The following is a 21,553-nucleotide window of genomic DNA, read 5'->3' as shown; positions in this document are numbered from 1 at the left end:
AGAAAAATGTATAATAAAATTAACCTTCAAATTTCTGTGTGTGTTTCTATGGACACTTCCTGGGTGGCTGACGAGGCTAGGGAGACAATTTTTTATGTGGTGAGCTTCTGGTGCTGGGTAGATTTTTTTCCCAGAGAGAAGTCAGGTAGACAGAGCACAGAGCCTGACCCAGGGAGGAGCCCTTTGTTTCTCTGGACCACACTGAGCCCTGCAGCCTTTGCTTTGGTAAGTTTATCTGCTGCCCTGTTTGAAGGCAGCTCTTCTCTCACTTCCCTCCTTCCTGTCCTCCCCCTTGCTTCCTTCACTATTAGTGAATCAATCAAAATCAGTTGTGACTGGGAGCCTAGTTTGTATCAGACACATTGCTCAGAATGGAGGATTCTGACTGCCAAGGATTAACCAATAGAAAATCTATTAGGATTTTGTTGCATCTAAGATGCAACATGGGAGGCTGGAGAGAGGGCTCAGAAGTTAAGAGCAAGTACTGTCCTTGCAAAGGATCTGAGTTGGGTTCCTAGCACCCCTGTTAGGTAGCTCACAACTGCTTCTAACTCCAGTTTTTAGGGAATGCAACACCTTCTTCTAGCTTCTATGGGGTACCTGTGTGCATGTGTTTGCATGTGTGTGTTACACATTGTGTACACTAATGAACCAATGCTACAAAGAAGGCAAATCCATACTTGAAATTTGGCCTAGTGTAAGCCCTGTGCATTCATATGCTCAGAAACACCCCCCCCCACACACACACACACTTAAAAATAAAGTACCTTAGAGATGTAATCTGGGCAGGCCTAGTAAAAGATTTCTTTGGGTATCGTGAAGACTTTGTACAAAACAAATGAAAGGAACCAGTTTTAAAAACAAATTGGGCAGTTCAGTTGTCCTGACACTGTTTGAAGTCTTAAAGGTAAATCTCTGAAAATCTCAAGACTTCTCCGACTCAAGATCACATTTTCCAGTTCTGAGTGATGACTGCTATTTACTTTTGCAAAAATTACAGATGTTGAACATATACATGTGTGCACATCTACAAACACACACACACACACACACACACACACACACACACAGAGAGAGAGAGAGAGAGAGAGAGAGAGAGAGAGAGAGAGAGAGGCACACATCTGCTAGAAATTTTAAGACATTAAAAATAAATTTTAGTTAGAACAGAGATTGAATGATTTGTTTTTGTAACTCCTTGGCAGCTGTCCACTAAAATTACTAGATGCAAATGAACTTCTCTCAAAGCTATAGTCTGGTTGAGGCCCCATGCCTATGTGAAACTGTGGGATTATGTGAATACAGGATAGGTGTGTGCAGGGTCAATATTGCTGTATAACCCCATTACCTAAAGACCCAATCCAGATGAGCCAGATTGAACTCTTATTGATGCTTTTACACTAGACAGCAGAAATCGAATTGATGGTGCTATTAGGTTGTCGATATCTGTGTCTCCTTCTCTTCCTAGATAAACAGGACTGAAGTATTGTCCATACAGTCATATTAACTTCCAATGGGCCAAGACACTATAGATGCTCAAGGTGATGTTCTAGATGAGCCGTGTCCAGCTGCAGTTCTGTAGAGGTGCTTTGTAGAAGCCCAGAATTGATGGGCTCTTACTCGTCTGCTCATTACGTTGTTACCTCAACCTACACACTCGGGTAGATGGGCTTTGTGTATTGTCTCACTTGTGGTTAGATACAGCTGTGTTCAGTGTTGTCCTGAGTTTGAGTTTCCCCTAGAGTATAAACATGGTTAGGAGTATGTGACACCATGGCACCTGGAGCAGGACAGAGACTCTAAGCAGAGGGGACAGTCACTTATATATCTGAGGTTCAACTAGAGGAAAGAGATGCTTAAGCTGGTCTTATGCTAAACTTACCCCTGGGGAGTAAAATGACATTCTCAGGCACAAAAGCAATAAAACATTATGCTGTCTTGTTTTTTCCCTTTCATATGATTCTGGATGTTGATTTTAAGCAAATTGTGCCTAGATAAAATGCTGAAGACATAGAGGAAGTGGCAAATAGTGTCATACCCAGGGTACCTTCCCAAGAAGCCACCAGATTTTGTTTTTCGTTTTTTTAAACCCAAGATATTTTTTATTTAAATTAGAAACAAGCTTCTTTTATATGCCAGTCTCAGTTTCCTCTCCCTCCCCTCCTCCCCTGAGCCCACTGTCTCCCTATTCCAACCCCTTTCTGCTCCCCAGGGAGGGTGAGGCCTTCCATGGGGGGATCTTCAAAGTCTGTCATGTCATTTGGAGCAGGGCCTAAACCCTCCCCAGTGTCTAGGCCGAGAGAGTATCTCTCTATGTGGAGAGGGCTCCCAAAGTTCATTTGTGTACTAGGGGTAAATACTGATCCACTACCAATGGCTGCATAGATTGTCCAGACCTCTGAACTGGCCTCCTCCTTCAGGGGGTCTGGGACAGTCCTTTGCTGGTTTCCCGGCTATCAGTCTGGGGTCCATGATCAACCCTTGTTCAGGTCAGCTGTTTCTGTGGGTTTCTCCAGCCTGTTCTTGACCCCTTTGCTCATCACTCCTCCCTCTCTGCAACTGGATTCCAGAGTTTAGCTCAGTATTTAGCTGCGGGTGTCTTCGTCTGCTTCCATCAGCTACTGGATGAAGGCACTAGGATGGCATATAAGGTAGTCATCAATCTCATTATCAGAGAAGGGCATTTAAGGTAGCCTCTCAACTATTGCTTAGATTGTTAGTTGGGGACAACCTTGTAGATCTCTGGACATTTCCCTAGTGCCAGAATTCTCTTTAAACCTATAATGGCTCCCTCTATGATGGTATCTCTTTTCTTGCTCTCCTCTATTCTTCCCCTGACTGGATCTTCCTGCTCCCTCATGTCCTCCTCTCCCCTCCTCTTCTGCTGTTCTCTTTCTTCTAACTCCCTCTTCCCTCCCACCATGCTCCCCATTAATTTAGGAGATCTTCTCCCTTTCCCCTTCTCTGGGGACCACGTATCCCAGTGGCAAAAAGACAAAAATGGTATATACTAACTCATATATGGATTTTAGATCTAGAGCAAAGAAGTAGCAACCTACAATCCACGATGCCAGAGAAGCTAGGAAACAAGAAGGACCCTAATAGATTTAGTTTTTTGAAGGCCCTCTTTGAGAGAAGTAGTAACTAACATTACTTGTACTCAGGAAATGAGGGGCTTGGAAGTAAGAAGAGAATCTACTATAAATAGTAAAGTAAATAGTAAATAGTGAAGTCATCTCCTTCAGTGACAGTAACTGTTACTAAATAGTAAATAGTGAAGTCATCTCCTTCAGTGACAGTAACTCTTACTCCAAACCCAAGTCAGTGTCTTTATATGGGACAGCAGTACTGTAGATGACAGTCTATGTGTATAGTACACTCTACTCTTCAAATGTGTTCATATGTGTTATATATTTGAATCTCACAATATTTCCAGGGAGATACAGAACATCATTTTGAAAAGCAAACTAAGATTGAAGAGATAAGAGATTCACTCATGGTCCTGTGGATAATTAGTATAAAAGTGAGGAACATCCATGATATTCCCCTTAGTATTTTTAGAAAGCCACTATACAAGTTCAACATTATTTTTGAATTTTGAGTGCCTTCCTAGGTTTTCACAGAATACTTATATTTGGAGATACGAGTGGGTAAAGTTGAGATTTCCCCATTCTAAAGATAGTGGAATAGAGATAAGAGATGAGAGGTGAGATTTTGATTTGAGGAAAGAATTCCAGATTCAGGTCAGCATGTGTGGAATTTTTGTGAACTTTATTATGATGTAGATTGCTGATGAGAATTTGATAGAAATATGGGATTTCCTGCTTTTCCCAAGAATGATCCTTTTGTCAATACAAGAAACTGTATTTGAAATAAAATAGTGACAGATGAATGCATAGTGTACATATTTGATTTTCCTAATATTGAAGATTTTCCAATTTTCAAAAATATGAACTTACATTAATTATGAAACATAAAAATAATATAAAATACTATTATGTCTTTTAAAAGTTATTCATAAGAAGTGGTAATATTGAATGCTTAAAATTAGGGGCTGTTAAATCTTAGGGAGAAAATATATTCTCCGTTATATTAAATATACTGCAATTTGAACTACTTAACATGACAATTGTTGAAAAAAAAGAGAAAATTTGTTTTCTTCATGGCTTAAATAATGGCATTTACTCCTGAAAGTAATCACTTCTCCAAACCCACTATTGTCTGATCTCTTCCTTTTAATTATTTTCTATGTGTACATTTACCTCTTTTCTGTGGGAAAATTATATACAAAATGTGATATCATGTTTATGTATTAAACTGTAATTTGCTTATATATTCCTTTCCCTAAATGGAAACATGTATTTTAAGAGTGGAAAAATTCAACATACCTTTTTCTTTATAACATAGCTAGTATTTCTATCGAATTCTGGTGTGGGTAATTTTATCATACAACCAAAGGAATGTTTTTCACGAATTTTTGAGGGCTGCCTAAGTTACTTACTTATATTGTCTCCAAGGGTAGCTTCGACTGTCATTTTCAAACTTGGTTTGTTTACAAAAATATGCTGGACCTAGCTCAAGTTCTGCTAAGATGGGTGTGGCTGTTTCCATTGCTTGGCTACCACTGGGCACGGGTGCTATGCTGAATCCATAATTTCTCTCTCCTTACTTCTCTGACTAGAAATTGAGAATGATTATGCTTCCAAAATTTCTGCCAACTTACTGAAGGTCTTGAGCTGAATTATTATATCTTTGCTTCTCTGGCCAAAGCCCATGTTGAATTCTCCACAATAATAAAGTATCCTGTAGCCTTTCATCAAATACAACTCGGACAGAAGTACATTGGGATATCTCTAGTGAAAATTATATTAAAGGATAACAGAAATTAAAGTATGATGAGAATCAATATGTACTAAACCAAACAAGGATGTATGTCAAATGGACTTAACTGAACTTTTGAGGGCTACTCTTTGTTCATGGAGTATCTTGGAGATAAGTGCTTTGTGACATGCATTTAGGGAAATACTCTCTCATTCCAGCCTTTTCATCTCTGAGATAAAAACATTGAGGCCGATAGTGTTTGCATGACTTGCTATGATTATCTAGAGCAGACACTGAGTGCATCTGGGTATTGAACACTCTCCAATGTCCTGTCTCCTATCCTGCATTGTTCCATATGTTATGCTCAAGCAGAGCCAGCCAGAGACATATTTTTGTCTTCCAGTCTGTAGGGAAGAAGATAGGACACACAGTCCATTCTGGAATTGGTAATCTAGGCTTACTGCCAGCCATGGCCATGCTGATGCTTCAGTTCCTACCGTGGGCCCTGGGGTAACCACAAGTTACACTCAGTGGTTACTGGGCAGTATAAAGAGGTACACCTATTAGAGCTTGAAATACAGCTTCAAAACTGTGCCTTGTGTCATAGATTCACATTATCCAGTCTCACTGAGCTTGAGTTCTTTATCCATAAAAAGTGGGTAATACCTTGCTTAGTGTGTATAACAGTAGATACATCTGAAGAGCTTGTCTGACAAAGTCACTAAATGAGTGATTCTTATTCTTTAACCACACCTGAAGGAGACCTAAATAGGTACTGTACTGTTTGATGTTAAGGCATGGTCTTGCTGTTCACTTTAGCATGTGGTAAAAATTTCCTTCAAATTTTGCTAATGGGGTAATTTCCATTTTTTAAAATTTTCTTATTTTTTACTTTTCACTGTCTTGGCCTTTTAAGACTCCAGTGACTCTTGTGAGTACCCTGTAGTGGCATAGGGTATGTCCTGTTCTTGAACCATTGACACTTAAATATAAGACTACTTTCTCCCACCAATGTTTATAACTAAATGACAGAGAGGCCTTCATTTCTTCCTCTGCAGTGGTAACAACCTAAAGTGGTTAGTATGAAAGCTTCATTACTTTGTATTTAATTTTTCAAGTTAGCCAATTTTTTTACTGTTTGCTGTCATGGAGATCCTTGGACATGTTGAAGTTATAGCTCTCTTACATTTCTGTAAGGCACCATGTGGGTATATATGGGGAAGTCCTGTCTTCTCACTGCAGAAAAGGTTTCACAAACTACCATGGCACTTTACTGAGAGACCATCTTCCAAGTCCAGTGTTACTTGAAAGAGGCACTCCCCAATTGCCCATAAGTCTCTGTGGTGGTTACTGCTTGTGGCACATTTTCAAATGGACCTCCCAGTGGCTGCAGCTGTGATTAAAAGCTGTCTGCCCGCTGACTCACTAGGGGTTTGCTCTTTAACTAAGTTGTGTGCACACCGGCATGCACGCCTGGATGTGCACACACACACACACACACACACACACACACACACACACACACAATCAGCTATGTCATAGAAATTATAAAGTGTTTTGTAAGATGAAAACTTACTTTAATGGCAAGCTGGATTTTCTAAGTTTCAGTTACTGAGAAGTACTGGTTGGCAATCTAACCATGTATGAGGTGCATAAAAGTAATTTAGGGAACAAAAGCTAATGACTAGTAAATATACACCATTGAACAGGATATGCTTTGCACAAATATTTAAGTGCCGGTGGCTTATCAGCTTCATCTTAGGTCTTCTGTGGGATTCAGGATTCAATTTTGACTCTTCACAACTAAAGCAGGACAATATTCCTTTTTAAGTCTGCTCAGATATTCATTGACACATGAATAATCCTGTGTAGTTTACAGGAATGTGTTTCCAACAGAAATTCACATTGATATCCCCTTAAGACATATTAAAATAAGCAGTGCAGCCATAGCAATGGGACGCTATGAAGGGACAAATCAGTTCTTCCTTTAGATTACAGAGTATTCAGCCTTTCAGGAAGTAAAAAAAAATGTTCTAGAATTAAACCTGGGTTCTTGTATCCTGTGATGAACACATTATAAATACCATGTGACAACCAATGTTGTTCCCTTCCCTACTCTGCCTGGGCTATTCACTATATCAGACAAAACACACACACACACACACACACACACACACACACACACACACACACACACACACACACACCGAGTCTTCTGTAAATTTACAGGGGAGAATTCTGAGGAGATTTTTAGAATTGCCTGTCTCCTTTCTGTTTTGGCAGTCTCTCTCCATCCCCCAATGCCAAGTGCTTTAAAATCTAGCCCCCAAACCCAGTGTCTGGGATACGAATCTATCACCAGTAAATTTAGATCGACAATACTGTGGGTCGACCACATTGATTACATTGATTCTATTTCAAATATTTACAATATACTGAGACAAGCCTAATCTATTTTCTAAAGAGTTCAAGGTAGGTATCAGAGTTTCAGAGGGGGTAACAATGGAGAAATGTTTGTGGTTGCTATCTACAATAATCTGATGTTGACAGAGAGTAGTATTTTATTTAGTAATTAACAGTGTAAAGGGCCGAGGAGCTGTCATGTTGGTTCTTAGGCTAGGGAATGTGATGAAAGATGATATCTGCGATCGCATCCTTTCCACTTGTTTAGGATTGTCAGGATGAGAAATGTCAGCATTATGAAAGCTCAGCTCTGCTCTTGATATGATAAAACCCTTCAAAAGCCAGCCTTTCTCTCCCTCATCCCCCTCCTTCCTTGCTCTCTCTGCACTTGCTTTTTTATTTATCCTGTTTTGTTAGATGGCAGAAATATAATTCTTTTCTTTCTTCCTATTATAAGCCACCATTTTTGTTTTATTATATGTTTCACAACCCCTAATGCCCCACTGAAAATTACCTTGTTAAATGACAGTGTTTCAAAGCCATGAATCCTTTCCACCATTCCCTCAGAGGTTTGAAACAGTCAACAGACTGTAAAGAATAAATAATAAAAAAGTATTGATTATTTTGATGACTGTGAGATTCAATTAAGTATTAATTTTGCCCTCCAGTGGACCTATCAAGGTATTCAAAAGGGAGGATTCGGCTCAGCTAAATGCGTGCTGAGTGCTTCAGCCTTAAATAGGGAGAAAATGTGTTTACCTACAGTATTTGAAGAAGAAGTGCATTGATGCACAGAGTCCAATATTTAAGTGCTGTGCAAATTAAGCCCTGGTGACAGTGACATTGTTTTCAGTGGTATGAGTATTGACTAAAGAAGTGCATTTGATGACAGCTTAAACTATTTGTATTGATTAACATTTTCATAGATTATCATGTGTCATATCAAATTCACTTTTCAGGCATGAATACATTAAAAAAAAAAAACCACAGGCATACCACAACCAATGTGATGATGGGCAGGGGAGCATGCCGCCCCACCTGCTCCTGCACGTCACCTGTTTCCTGCTCAGGAACCATTTAGGCATGAACTTGACAATAAATAGCTCCCAGATCACGAAGGAAAAAGGCAGTTTTTGCTTTGCTTTGCTCCTGCATCTGATATCCGTGCCCAAGCAATCTTAGTTTGCAAGTGGACTAAAGGCTAGATTTTGGGAGTATTCCTCATCCCAACATGTCCTTCTAATCGAGCTGAAGATAAAGCCGGGCTAAATTATTAGGGAGAAAAGTTTTGCCTTTTTTTTTCTGGAGGTGATTCTTGGTTCCCTTTTCTATGCTCTGGGTGTATGATGCTCTAGGTAACTGAATTATTGAAAACACTTTGTAAGTATTTTCCCACTTCCTTAAAAATGTAAAGCAGTTTCTGTATATTTTGTTGTGTATTGTTTGCTTTAAAATGTGCATTTGATTGGGGTCAGCCTCTGTCCCCAGTCTGGGACCCATGGAGGGTAAAAAACTTCTAAGTGTGCGCAGAGAATTTACATAAGAAATATCTCTTATTCCATTGAAAGCTGGTAGCAGTCTTTTTTCTTCCCCCTGTCTCTTTTCTCTACTCTTGGGATAGGGTTTAATTGCTTCTCCCCCAGGGAGAAGGTTTCTTAAAATAGTCCCGTTCCCTCCATAGGGTGCCCCTTCTAAAGAGGTGCGTTGCTGGAGTACAAACCAGCACTTTCTTTTTTCCTCTTACTGCATTAAAGACAGAACAAGGTGTAAAAACATCCTTACAAAAGCACATCCCACAATTAAAGCAGTATTGGTTAGGCTGCTTGCAAAGAAGTTTTTTTTTTTTTTTTTTTCTTTCCTTTTCCCTCCGAAGCCTCCTGAATCTCTCACATGCTAGTTGAGCTTTAATAGGGTGGGGAGTAATGGAGAACTCATCGAATCTGTAATAGCTCTTCACTTGACTGCAGCCAGCAATAACAGCAGGAGCAGGCAGAGATAAGAGAGAGGAGAGAGGGAGAGAGTGTGTGTGGAAGAGAGAGAGGGAGAGGGAGAGAGGACACGCTCTCTAAAGCTGCCACTTTTTTCCTCCCCTTCGCTCTTTCCCCCCATCGTAGGATCCAATGATAGCTGGACAAGTCAGTAAGCCCTTGCTGTCAGTGCGGAGTGAAATGAATGCGGAGTTGAGAGGTGAGGACAAGGCTGCTACTTCAGACAGCGAGCTGAATGAGCCCCTGCTTGCGCCCGTGGAATCAAATGACAGCGAGGACACTCCCAGCAAGCTCTTCGGTAAGTCTGTCTAGGTATTTCATTTCAGTCCTACCATGTTGTCCGGAAGAGCAATCCAGCCACCACCCCAGCCCCCCTTTCCTCCTGCTTTTCATTCAATTTTTTTTGTAAGTGCTAAAGAGGAGCTTCGCATCCTAGAGGGGCTGAGGCACCCGAGCCTCTTCAGCTGGAGGGGAGGATGCCCTCCAAACTTTTTCACCAACAAGGAACTTACTTACTGTCCATTTTGACTTGTCAGGTAGTGTTGCCATGCCCAGGTTGGAAATTATTTGAACAAAACAGAAGGAAAGAATGAAAAGAAATAACGAAATGGTAATAATAATCAGGAAATCAGTTCCATTGCGAGAATTGGTTAACATTTATTGAATAAATATCGACTCGGTTTCGGGTTGCTTTGCAGGCTTTTGTTAAGGGGAAGGAGGGTAAAGAGTTATTATCTGTAGTCAAAGGATGAGAGAGGAGAACTGAAAATGTCAATACAAATTGCTCTGTGCCAGGTAAACAAAGGTGGCTACAGGCATGCCTCTTAGAAACACATTTTGTCCTCATCATCTGAGTGAATATTTCTTCTTTTAAAAGGGTTGAGGGGATGGAACAGTTCTCTACCCTTCTCCTTACCCTGCTCCCTTTAACATATTTTAGCCTCACACTAACCGTGGTGACAGCCCAGGACCTTTTAGGAATCTGTTTCATAAACAAAAAGAGAACAAACAGAGTGCCACTTCAGCAGAGACATCTGTCATTCAAATGGATGACAGTCTGTAAGCCAACTCCACCAACTGTGATCTCTAATCAGAAAGGGGAACGGGCTGCTGAGGCACGTGCCGGAGTGATGGATGCTGTGAGATACCTCTGCGGAAGTACTTTGTGCTTCTGAGTGACATTAGGTTTTCAGAACAGTACTCTCTGACACACTTTTTTCTTAATTATTTTCAAGTGTGTCTGTCTACACATCTATAAACAACTAACCTTGTGTAAATAGGCAGAGAATCACTTGCTCTCAGATTTCAAAAGTCCTAAGCCTGAAGTTTAGAGTCAAACACCATCAATACATAAAATACTTGGTGAAGAATGCTGATTTAGTTTCAAAATAGGCTTTATTCATTCATTTATTTATTTTGATAGAGAACAGACGGAGCTTCCTTGTCAGGTAGGTCAGCAGCTCTTTGCTGCTCTCATAGAGGACAGCCTTCTACTTTGAAATGTCCAGGCAAATGTCAGAAAGGAACCACAGAGAAACTTTGTTTTGGATTTTTCTTTTGATCAAATACTGACTTTTATGTAAAAACACAACTGATTCCAGTTTTCAGAAATCTGATGGTTTCTTTTAGCTCAAAAGACCACTGCTTGTGAAATCATGCCTTCCTTGGGGGAAATCAGCATGTCACTCTAAGGAAGTTTTCAGTTGTAGTCTAAGTCTTTACCTGTGGGAAAAGTTATGCTTTCAAGCACTCATTTTCTTTTAAGAGCCAGCGAGAGAAGCCAGATAAAATTACCAACCACAAGAAGGCAAATCCATGTGCATTGCTCTCTGATACTGAAGTATACCAAGTAAGGCGTTTGCTTTTCAAAAGCTGCTCATCTCAACCCCAGCAAAGCAGCAGATATCACGTTATTTTCCCCAAATGTTTCATGCACTTTTTTAGAAGTGCAAACATTTTGTAGAGTTTGGTTTGTAGCCACAAGTTCTTTTCTGTCAGTTGAACCGATGAAGTGATGATTGATTTGACATCACATTTATTTAGATTTTTTAGTGCTCAGAATTGCTTTACATTCTGTTTCCCACTTTTACCTCTCTGCATGTACAGTGAAGAAAGTTGGAAAAGACCCAATGGGGCCAAAGAAATTTTATTTAAAGCTCCCTGAAAGCATTTTAAATGGAATCTTTCTGGGAGGCCAGAGTCTAAAGAGTCATAGTTTAACTGGAATCTCACAGTAGACTTGGGAGGGCACCTTACCTGCAACTTCTGAGTGTGTGATAGAGAACCTAGCAAAATCCCCACACTCTGTCTCAGGGTGTTTCATATTCTTTGGCTTGTCTTTCTCCTCTAGATTATGCTATAAACACAATATGAATATTTCTAACTTTTCAATTATGTAGAAAAGAAAAGAAATCTTGAAAACCTAAGGAAAAAGGAGATAACATGAGACAGAAATTGTAGGATGTACCCCAAGATGAGAGCACTCACTGGTCTTATAAGGATGTTCTAGTTATTGAGATGATTGTACTCTCATTTTTGAATAGTACTAAAATTCAGAATTGGAAATTTTAGTTTACACAGCTGTTTAAAACTTTCTAAAGTTATTTTTCTCTCAGTCTTTCCAGGAACTATTGATAAAATTTATGATACAGGCATATGCTGTTTTCTTTAGCATGTAAATGTTTGGGTCTCCGAGTTTTGTTTGTAGACATAGTGATAATTGTGTTCTTTATCTGATAACAGAGAATTGTGTTGTTCCTGGGTAGTTGAGCTTTTCTCTAAACCAGGTCATTCTGCTGTTTCTCTCTCATGCCATCCAACATGCCTCTACATTCTATCATATGGTTGACGCCTGTGCTTCTTTTATGAAAGGGACAGATCAGGGCAAATATTGTCTGTTTAGGTATGTGTAGTGTCATGGAGAGACAGTATCCAACAACAGGGCCAGGAAAAGCCTGCTTTTCCTATTGCGCTTGAAATTTCAGTATGAATGGATTTCTTCAAAGCTGCTTCACCCATCTGGGTCTCGTTCAAATTAGTAGTCCAGAGGACAGGCCTGTTTCCTTCACAGTACGGCATCTTCAGTCCAGAACTGCGGGAGAAAGGCTAATGCTGATGCCCTCTATGGATAAACAAAGGAAATTCCAGGAACCATTGGGCTTTTTATGCCTCTCCTTAAATTGCGCCTCTGTACTTAGCAGCATCCAAAGGGAAACATACTGTGCAGAATGTTTCAGTGCTCTGAGCCACTCAGAATGCTAGAAGGAGGAACAAGAAGCCATATGCCAGCCTAAGTAGAAAGTTCAGAAAAGGGCCCTTGTGTTTTATGAAGTAATTACATCAGAGGTAACATTTTGCTTAACTTGTATAGCCATGGAAACTAAAGTACACTTAAGAGATATAAATCCACATTTCATTGAGAAACGTGTGGTGAAGTAGTTCTCTGTGATACCATTAAGTGTGCATTATTTATTCTTATAAAGCCTGCAGAAAACTACCTCCATTTTCAGCTTATGAGCATATTCTGCTAAATTCTGAGCCACAGGAAACAGTATGGATGGACAGAGTATAGCCTTGCACGTGGCAGAGTTGTTAGAGAAACTGGTGCTGTGTCACACAGTGCTCTAGCTGCACAATCAAATGAGTGTTGCCACACAGGGCCAGGCACCAAATATGAGGCTAGTGATGTACACACTGGAAACTGTACCCCAGACTGGCCTTTGGCAGACAATCTCCAAGGGAAAGGGTTGCTGTGTTTCTCCGGTGACAGTTATATTGCACATGTCAGTGTGGTGCCTCACTTGTAGTTATGCCTATCAAGCATTCATTGTCCCACATTCAGCAAGCAGGATGCTAAATTCAAAAGGTGGTATCCACTGCTTGGTCAGGAAAATGGTTACAGAAAAGATAAAAGTAATATCTATTCCTGGAAAAATATATCTCTATTCTCAACCAAAGAAGCGAGTCCTCCCAAGACAGACCCTAAGTATTTCTTCTGCATGTAGTTGAGATTTGGATGGTGATTACGAACAGTGCTTCCCCTGGGACAATTCTTATTGTTTCAAGTTATACCCCATGATGCTTATATTTAAGTTCCAGGTAGCCAGGGTGGCTATGCTAGGACCAGTGACTTGTTTTCCTGTTCTATCACACAACCACATGCAGGATGCTCTGCTCAGAGCCTTGATCAGAAAGAGAAACACACCCTTTATGAATGCTGTATGGGGGGGAGTCTATTTTTTTCCCCTATAACACTGTGGCTTTTTTCCCCCTGGCTTAACAAAAATCACGATGATACTCTCAAGAGTGAGCCTTTTCAATATCACTTATCTGTGAACTATTAGGAGAGGGTTGAAAGCTGGGTCAGTGTTAGGAAATAGCACTTGTCTGTTTTTCTTTTCCTTCTACTGAGCTTTGTCCAAAAGCATGTGTTAGAAAATTTTTTGTTTTTAAATTGCCATCTAGTTTGGCTTGATTAGAATTTATGGCCATGGAGTCATTTTCAATGACAAAAGGATAAAGGACTAAATTGTCTGTCACCCCTTGAGACAGTGGTCTCTGCAGGTCAGCAGGGAGGTCACTACAGGGCATCGTGGGGGCTGCTCTTTGGCAAGGCTGTCTCTTGCCTGTTTGTGCAAGTGGAGGCCTTCGTTATGGGGTCGCTGCCTTCATTACTTTATTTAAACGTCTCTCTCAAGGTTTCAATACCTTAGATGCTTATAATATTCTGATAAAATATGCTGGAGCCAGTAATCAGCACATAGGGCTTCAATCCCGGAGGGAGTTAGCTGGAAAATGATGAGAAAAATTCTCTAGAGAAATATATTCATCTGAAGTATGGAACATGCTTTTACATCTTTAAAAGTTGTTACGCTATATCAAGTGAAAATTCGTGTTATTTTTCACTAATGAAAGTATATTTTGATAAAAAAATTAAAACATCGTATTTGTAAACCAACTAAATAATTTGAACAATATATTCTATGCAAAAACCACTAAACAGAAATCAATAGAAATCTGTACTTATGTGAATTAATGGGATGCAGCATAAAGTGTTTGTCACAGACAGTTTCTGGCTTAATAGTCAAGCAGGTCTTTGCCCTGCTCCCTCTGACTAGCAGAGAAAGGAAATACATGCTTAAATATTTTACTTACACTTGAGAAAATCTAATTCACTGAAGTAATTATTTTAAAAAGTCATTGAGAGGCTATGTGCATTTAGACAACTTTATTTTAGTGGTAATTTTCCTAGCAGAATACCATTATGACATCTCATAGTAAACAAATTCACTCTAAAGAGTATTAATATATAGCCTTTGAAATAAGAGTAAATCTAGTAAGAAAGGTACCAGTGTTCAGGCTTCTCACCAGATTGTTTCACTGAACTCTGATCATTGCTAAGTAGCACTGCACTGGAGCAAGGTGCACAATGTGTAACTGAAGATCCAGAGGGGACTTCCACGGTACCTTTCTCTTCTGACACTTACCTTGCCTGTGCTGCTCTGGTCAGGCCAAGTTCAGCTTTGCAGTGTTCAAGGATTCTGGGAGGGAATGCATCAGCCAGCCAAAGTGTGGTAGGAATTTCCCTTTTCTCTTACATTTTGATTGCTGTAGCCTAAACACTGCTATTGTTAAATGGTTCCACAAACAGTTCAACGTACATTAAGGCATATATGATCCGATTTATCTGCACTCTGCCATTCCTTTAAATGATTCCATCTTAGCCTTTAGAACTCTTAGTGTTTCTGTCTTAAAGGTTACCCGGCATTGTAGTGTTTTTGTAGTTTGCCCAGCCATGTCTGTGTCATAATTAATGGAGAGGTACTTTTCAAGTCTCAGCCTCCAGTAGATTGCTTGCTTTCTTAATCATCTAGTTCAGTTATAGAACTGATACTATTATTTTCAAAAATTGACCGAATAAAATATTCTCCCACCTGAGAGCTGAGCTTTAAGTAAGCCGTTTTCAATCAAAACTTGTGTGTTATCACACAGTAAACACATCATTTGTGAGAGAGCTGGCATCTCTTTGGCGACCTTGCTGGTCTATGTTTTGGGATTAATAATACATCAGACATCACACATTTAAAAGAAAGTAGCTGTGAAAAGGAAGTGGGGGAGCTCAGCTCTGCTCTTGGGCTGTTGCCCTGATTACTAAGACCTTTCTCAGGAAGGCAAGGCAGCCTTAGGAGAAAGCATGTTTACCCAAATCTGCACCTGGCCCACTCACCTCACTTCTTGAATTTCTTATGCTAAAGAGAAAGATAGCAAAATGTTGAGACCCAATTGACACCCTGTCAGGGGGCAATCTGTATAACATTTCCTGCTGTCAGGTTAATAAATTTTTTAAAAATATCCAAAGGCAGAGGTAGCTATGGCAAGCTCACAGGAACCGTTCCCACTCTCCCTGAATTTCTTTCTCTTTAAAATCCACTGTGGCTCTGGAGTTTCCTTGTTGGTTGTTTTCCTGGGTTCTGTACTTGGCTGGTATTTTTGTTCAGCTGTTTATGCTGCTTCTTACGTTCAAAATGTTTTCTCTTTTGAGATTTCTTTTGGGTTTCTCTTAGAAATCTAAGCATAATTTGTTTGAATTTTTATGTGGCACTCTGCACTTGGATGTACATGGCATCATGCACCATCCAACTCAGATGACGTTCTAAACCATCCGGTACTGACTGCACTTATTTTGGGGAATACTTTCAAGTAATGATTACATTAAAATTCATTCATAGAGGAATATTTAGGTCTTAGCAGAAAGTAGGCCTGAAGTGACATCTGGTTGATAGCATGTGGACCCTTAATCTTTAAGTGTAAACTCCTATCTTCTGATTGCCAGAGTTAGGTTTCATACAAATATGAAACTGAGTAGCCTTGTTTAGAGATTTACTCAATGTTATCTTCTGATATATGGGACAGATTAAGCCTTTTTTTTTTTTTTAGTGATTTCAGGGGTCAGAAAAATATGACATTCAATCTCTTTTCATAAGGAAAGTTTGTCCTCAGTGAAATGGAGATTAACTTTGTTTTATAGGTTTTCAAGGACAAAAATCTAACACTGCCACTAGATATGTGTGGTTGGAAGGATCTCTAAAACTGCTACCAGTTTAACTTATTTTTCCTAGTATATTATATGTGTGTCTATGCTTTATTTAAGAATCTTAAAGACCCTTCAAACCTCCTCAGATTCTGTCCTTTGTTTAAGTGTGCTTACAGTTGAGCATACAGTAAGAATAAGCTGTTTTTGTCACACTAAAATGTTAGCCACCTGGAAATAACACCATTTGAGTACTTTTACTGGAGAACTGTACTACCGTCAAAACTATTTAACAGGGGGAGGGTGAATGTGTGTGTGTGTGTGTGTGTGTGATCTGATTGCAATACCAGAAATGAACAGATGTCATTACACACAAATTGAGAACTTTCAAAGTTCTTTGTGATGTGAGAAAAATAAGGTTCTATAATGAAAGTTGCATTTATTAATACAGTTAAAACACTTTTAAGAAAATAACTTAGATAGAATTTGTTGGTTTGCCCTAAAAATGAGGTAAACTTGTTTTTCGGGAGACCTGTAGACCAATAATATACTGAAGGATTCATCAATTTAATGTCTGTCCTCATGTGTATTTTGGTATTAGCATTTTCTTATACTATCCTATAAAATATTTGCCTATAAAATGTGATTCTCAATTGAAATACTTCCCAGATATTTTTGTTTACTACTTTTAATTTCATTCAACTAAATAGGAGGGAGAATGACCCATTTGTGACAAAAGTTTGCTAAAGTAAAAAATCAGAAAAAAACATTTGTGTCCATCTAAAATGTGCTGGTGCATTTTCCTCTTGATTTTCATATATAATCCATATACTGCTTCACATTGTCCACCAAATTTGTAGTACTATGCATTTTATGCCATAAAGTTGATAAAAGCTAATTTATAGTGCCAAACATTCTTTTAGTTCATATCATTCATGCACCATTTAGATATACTTCTGCATGTTAAAATAGTAGATCTTAGATAAATTGGAGCAAACTTAAATTTGCCAATTAAGGACTACTAAGTATAGATCATTTGGGCCATCTTGGGATGTAATCCAGCTCCAGTGTCCTCCTGGCTGTCAGGGTAGCAGGGGAGACAACAAGATTCCCCAGAAATTGTGCAGTTTAATTCACTGAAGCAATTTGAGAGTTCTACATAGCTTGCCTTATAAAGAACATCTATGTTTTTAGCACACAACCCACCCAAGCTCATATTATGCTTATGTTTTAATTATGGAAACTTAGGTATCAACTTGTGGATATATATCTATCACAACATAAGAGTTAATTGTTATCTTAATCAGCAAAGGGAAATCTGTTCAATAGTAACTAAAATGTTTGTTACACAATTCTTCAAGAATTCTGTGTCCAAATAAACATTTTTGTAGGTGTGTGTTGAGCTATGCAGGTTTGTGATGCACAAGAAATAATTGGCATTTTGATCATTTGCTATTGAGATAGTATGGTAAAACTCATCTCTGTTTGCAGCTTTTGATGGACATATGTGGTGATTTTTCTCTTAGTACTGGTATAGAAAGATTTACTTTTGCAAATTAATGGTCTTGAGTAATGCACTGAAGACAAGAATCACCCCTGTCAGAGGAGAAGAAAGCCTAAAGGATTAATTCGATTTAAAAATGCAAACATTGGAAGCTGTTTAAAAAGCATGAAAGTATTACTGCCACTTATTGCCAAAACCAACCAAGGGTAGAAGAGAATGAAAAAATCAAATAAGGAAACACACACCCCTGTATTTAATTATGAATGTATGGAGCAGGAGTGGAGAGGGAAACTTCACTTTTTAAGAGTTGGCATCTCCCCCCCCCCAATACATCCATTTCATTTACCAAAATTTCAAAAGATAGAAATGAACAAAAAAGAAACGACATGTGAAGGAAGCTACATGAAGGACAACTTGTACAAAACTAACATTGCAATGATTCCATCCAATGCTGTCAATAGACTGCAATGTAATCAATAAAAGGGTAAATAGGTAGGGCTAGAGTCCTCTTGATCATGTGACAGGACTTTCACAGACTTGAGAGGAAATGCACATCTGTGTCTGAGTGTTGGTTGGCTTATTTTGTTCGGAGTCTTGAGATTAAGGCAAATTTTAATTTTAAACTAATTTAAGGAATTATCCAAAAATTCAGGGTAGACTGCTCTATGCTTTAGTTGAAATGTTTGGTTTTCCCATTATATTTTGTAGTCATAGTAATTTCCTAATGAGCCGTCTGAATCTACAAGGAACCAGAAAATTCTTTTAAAAAGTTCTGTATTGTGCTTTGAAGGGCTTAATGTGTGCAACTGACTGCTTTAAATAAAAATGAAAGTGAAAAGGAAGTAGTGAGCTGGGAGCTTGCTGAAGGCCTTGAGATGGGTGGGCCAGCTCAGAAATGGGGCCATGTTTTGTGATCAGCAGTGTATCAATATGGCTTTATAATGATATAATAACCTGGACCCGGTAGCGGTTTATGGTTCTTTTGAGAATTCTTATGGATTCTTAGAGTGAGGGAGGTCTGAGAAAAGATCTTGAAAGCTTTCACGAAATCTGGCCGTGTGACAGGGAACTACGATGACGGTGATTTAGCTGTTGAGGAATCCCATCGACCGGGAACATCATTAAATTTTTAAGGTAAAACAAACCACAGAGCAATTGGCAGATATGAAGGGTACAGAGTGCCCAAAGTGACCATGGAAATTAGAAAGTGAAGGTTCTGAAATGAAAGACAAAATGCAGTGAGCCCATTGCCGCCCTCAATGTCCTCCTTAAAAACAGCAGCTTTCTGTGTGTGCAGTGTTCTGAATACTGGAAGCATGTTGGGTCTCTCTCTCTCTCTCTCTCTCTCTCTCTCTCTCTCTCTCTCTCTCTCTCTCTCTCTCTGTGTGTGTGTGTGTGTGTGTGTGTGTGTGTGTGTATTTCCTTCATGGTATGTGTCAGAATTGATTGCTGCTCTTTCATTTTCCCTGGCTATTTTTAGTCAATGATAAATAAAGAACCAGAATTGTGAATCTGGCACCAGTGAGATATCACACCAGAAACAGCAGGGAAGAGCCAAGATGAATAACTTTACATCAGTGGACGTGCATAGACCTCAGGCCTCTTAACATTTGTAATACTGCTAATTTCTATGGGCTTTTAAAAATACACTTCCACATGAGCTCTCAAAACCCATAAAAGTGTGGCATGTAAAGTAAATTGTTTGTCACTTGCCGTCGGCCTGCCATATTTATTGTCAGGAGAAATGGACATTAGTTGGAAAAGCAGTTGTTAAAGGCCAAACAATTTTTAAAGATGGCAAAGCTGTGAGAGGGCTTTCCTTTTTCTAACAATGAGCCACCCCTTCAGACATCAAAAGACAAGATAATAAGACACTTCAAGCGCAATTCAAGATTATATTCACCATCTAAAGGCTCATCTCTTGTCAGTTTGCATTTACCCTCCGAGGGATGCGGCGCTTCTATCATCTTTCTGTCAAGAGGAGTCTGGCAGAAGAAGCAAGGGCTCTTATTTCACACACTTAGGGGTTTTTTATTTTATTTTTTTTATCAAATAGCCCACACTCACTTGGATTCAGCCAAAATGGAGGGATAATTCCAGGAAGGTCATAACAAGTACAAAAATCTCATATTGATTTGTATGATTAGAAGGCATTAGAATCACACGCTCATGCTAGGCTCTCAGAGGTTATGCCAGTTATTTGGTCATACACTTTTGTAGTCTGGAAAAAAAGATGACTTAAAATTTTAAAGTAGATAACTGAAAGCTGAAATTGTCTTAATGTACTGCCTTTGAACATTTAACAAGTGAACATAAAATAATTTAGTGCTTTAACTTGACAACATTTTCAATTAGCTTGTTCTTCATGGACTACTTCATGCAATGTAAACAGAAATTAGCATGCTCCTGCTTACCAGCTGAAAGAAATACTTTTGTCAAATTATTTTTAAATACTTTCAAAAATTGATTCCATACATTTAACATTTTCAGTATTAATTTAATTACAAGGCTATCTTGCAATGATTAGCAATGTTTTGTAAATGTTTTACCCCCTGAAATGATAATGCTGCTACCTTTGTCGTTTAGTGCCATCCTTTCCAGAGCTGTTGCTAAAGAAATAATAGTGGAGTGAGTTACTATGATTATTCTCTACCAAGATAAATCACACTTGCTCTTTTGCTCTCTGAGAGTCACATAGCCATACAGAGAAACATTCTAGGCCTTTTGTTTCTTTGGTTTTATTTTGGGTGTTGGTGGGGACACACTTACAGAAGTTAGAAGAACCACATTTTCTTCTCAAAATAAAACAATTGATGAAAATAAAACCATGATATCCTGGGATTGTTTCTATATTGAATCTTTGAAATTACTTTTCTTAGGAATTTTCATCAACTCTCTGTGTCTCTACTTCTGATATTTCTCTTCTTTGCTGTGGAGTGTTTTGAGACTGGCTTTCTTCTTCTCTACTGTATTTTCACATCAACATAAAACAAGTGTGTATGTGTGTGTGTGTGTGTGTGTGTGTGTGTGTGTGTGTGCATAATATCACAGTGTCATTACAGTGTGTAATAGAAGTGAATACCTGATTCAGCCACATTTGTTCTATTTATTATATGGTTCTATTTCTACTCTGTACTGTACCGTTTATGCATTCATCAATCAGCAATGAATTAGTTACCTCAATAAATATGTACCCAGTGCTGTCTCTGTGGCAGGTGTGCTGCTGGATGCTGGAGAGGGCATAGAGAAAACAGCAGACAAGTAGGACTAAGCTTCTTCAACACTGGATTCGCATATAAAAATGAACAAAGCATGGTTGAATGGTCTACATTTCTGATATTTCTTTGGAAGTATTGATCTTTAAAGTTGTACATTTTAGAAGTTGTTAATTGATCAGAAGCTTCAATATTGAGGAAAAATTATTATCCCAAAAACATTGGGAGAGAAAAAAATGATTTTTGTGTTACAGCAAAGTACATTGGTAATGTTTTTGCTATTGTGTTTGGGGCATATAGACAAAACTCTGCTTTTTTAAAAGGGGAGTTTCCTAGCTGTGTCCAAGGGAAAATAAACTAGAATTATATTTTGTTGACTGTTTTTCCTACATCTGTTCTCTTTCCTAAATTCTTGACACTTACCACTTAACGCAATGCTGAGAGCTGTTGAGTCCAGACTTGAGTTTGGGTTTGACCTTGGCTCTGCTACTTAGTATCTATTTTAGCCTATCTTTTGTTGTTGTTTTGGTTTTGGTTTTGGTTTCTCGAGACAGAGTTTCCTTGTGTATCTCTGGAGCCTGTCCTGGAACAAGCT

The 21,553-nt window shown here is 38.9% G+C and overlaps 1 protein-coding gene across 1 annotated transcript in view; it reads left to right on the top strand.

The window, feature by feature from the left end:
* Positions 1–21,553, top strand: part of Pou6f2 (POU class 6 homeobox 2) — a 492,516-nt gene that overhangs the window by 101,996 nt on the left and 368,967 nt on the right. Inside the window, exon 2 of the mRNA XM_027409383.2 lies at positions 9,336–9,507. Within this exon, the coding sequence (XP_027265184.2) occupies positions 9,336–9,507 (172 nt within the window). The remainder of the gene's footprint in view (positions 1–9,335; positions 9,508–21,553) is intronic.

This window comes from Cricetulus griseus, chromosome 3 (assembly GCF_003668045.3).
Source record: "Cricetulus griseus strain 17A/GY chromosome 3, alternate assembly CriGri-PICRH-1.0, whole genome shotgun sequence".
NCBI classification, from domain to species: domain Eukaryota; kingdom Metazoa; phylum Chordata; class Mammalia; order Rodentia; family Cricetidae; genus Cricetulus; species Cricetulus griseus.
This window is presented reverse-complemented; position numbering and strand designations above follow the sequence as displayed.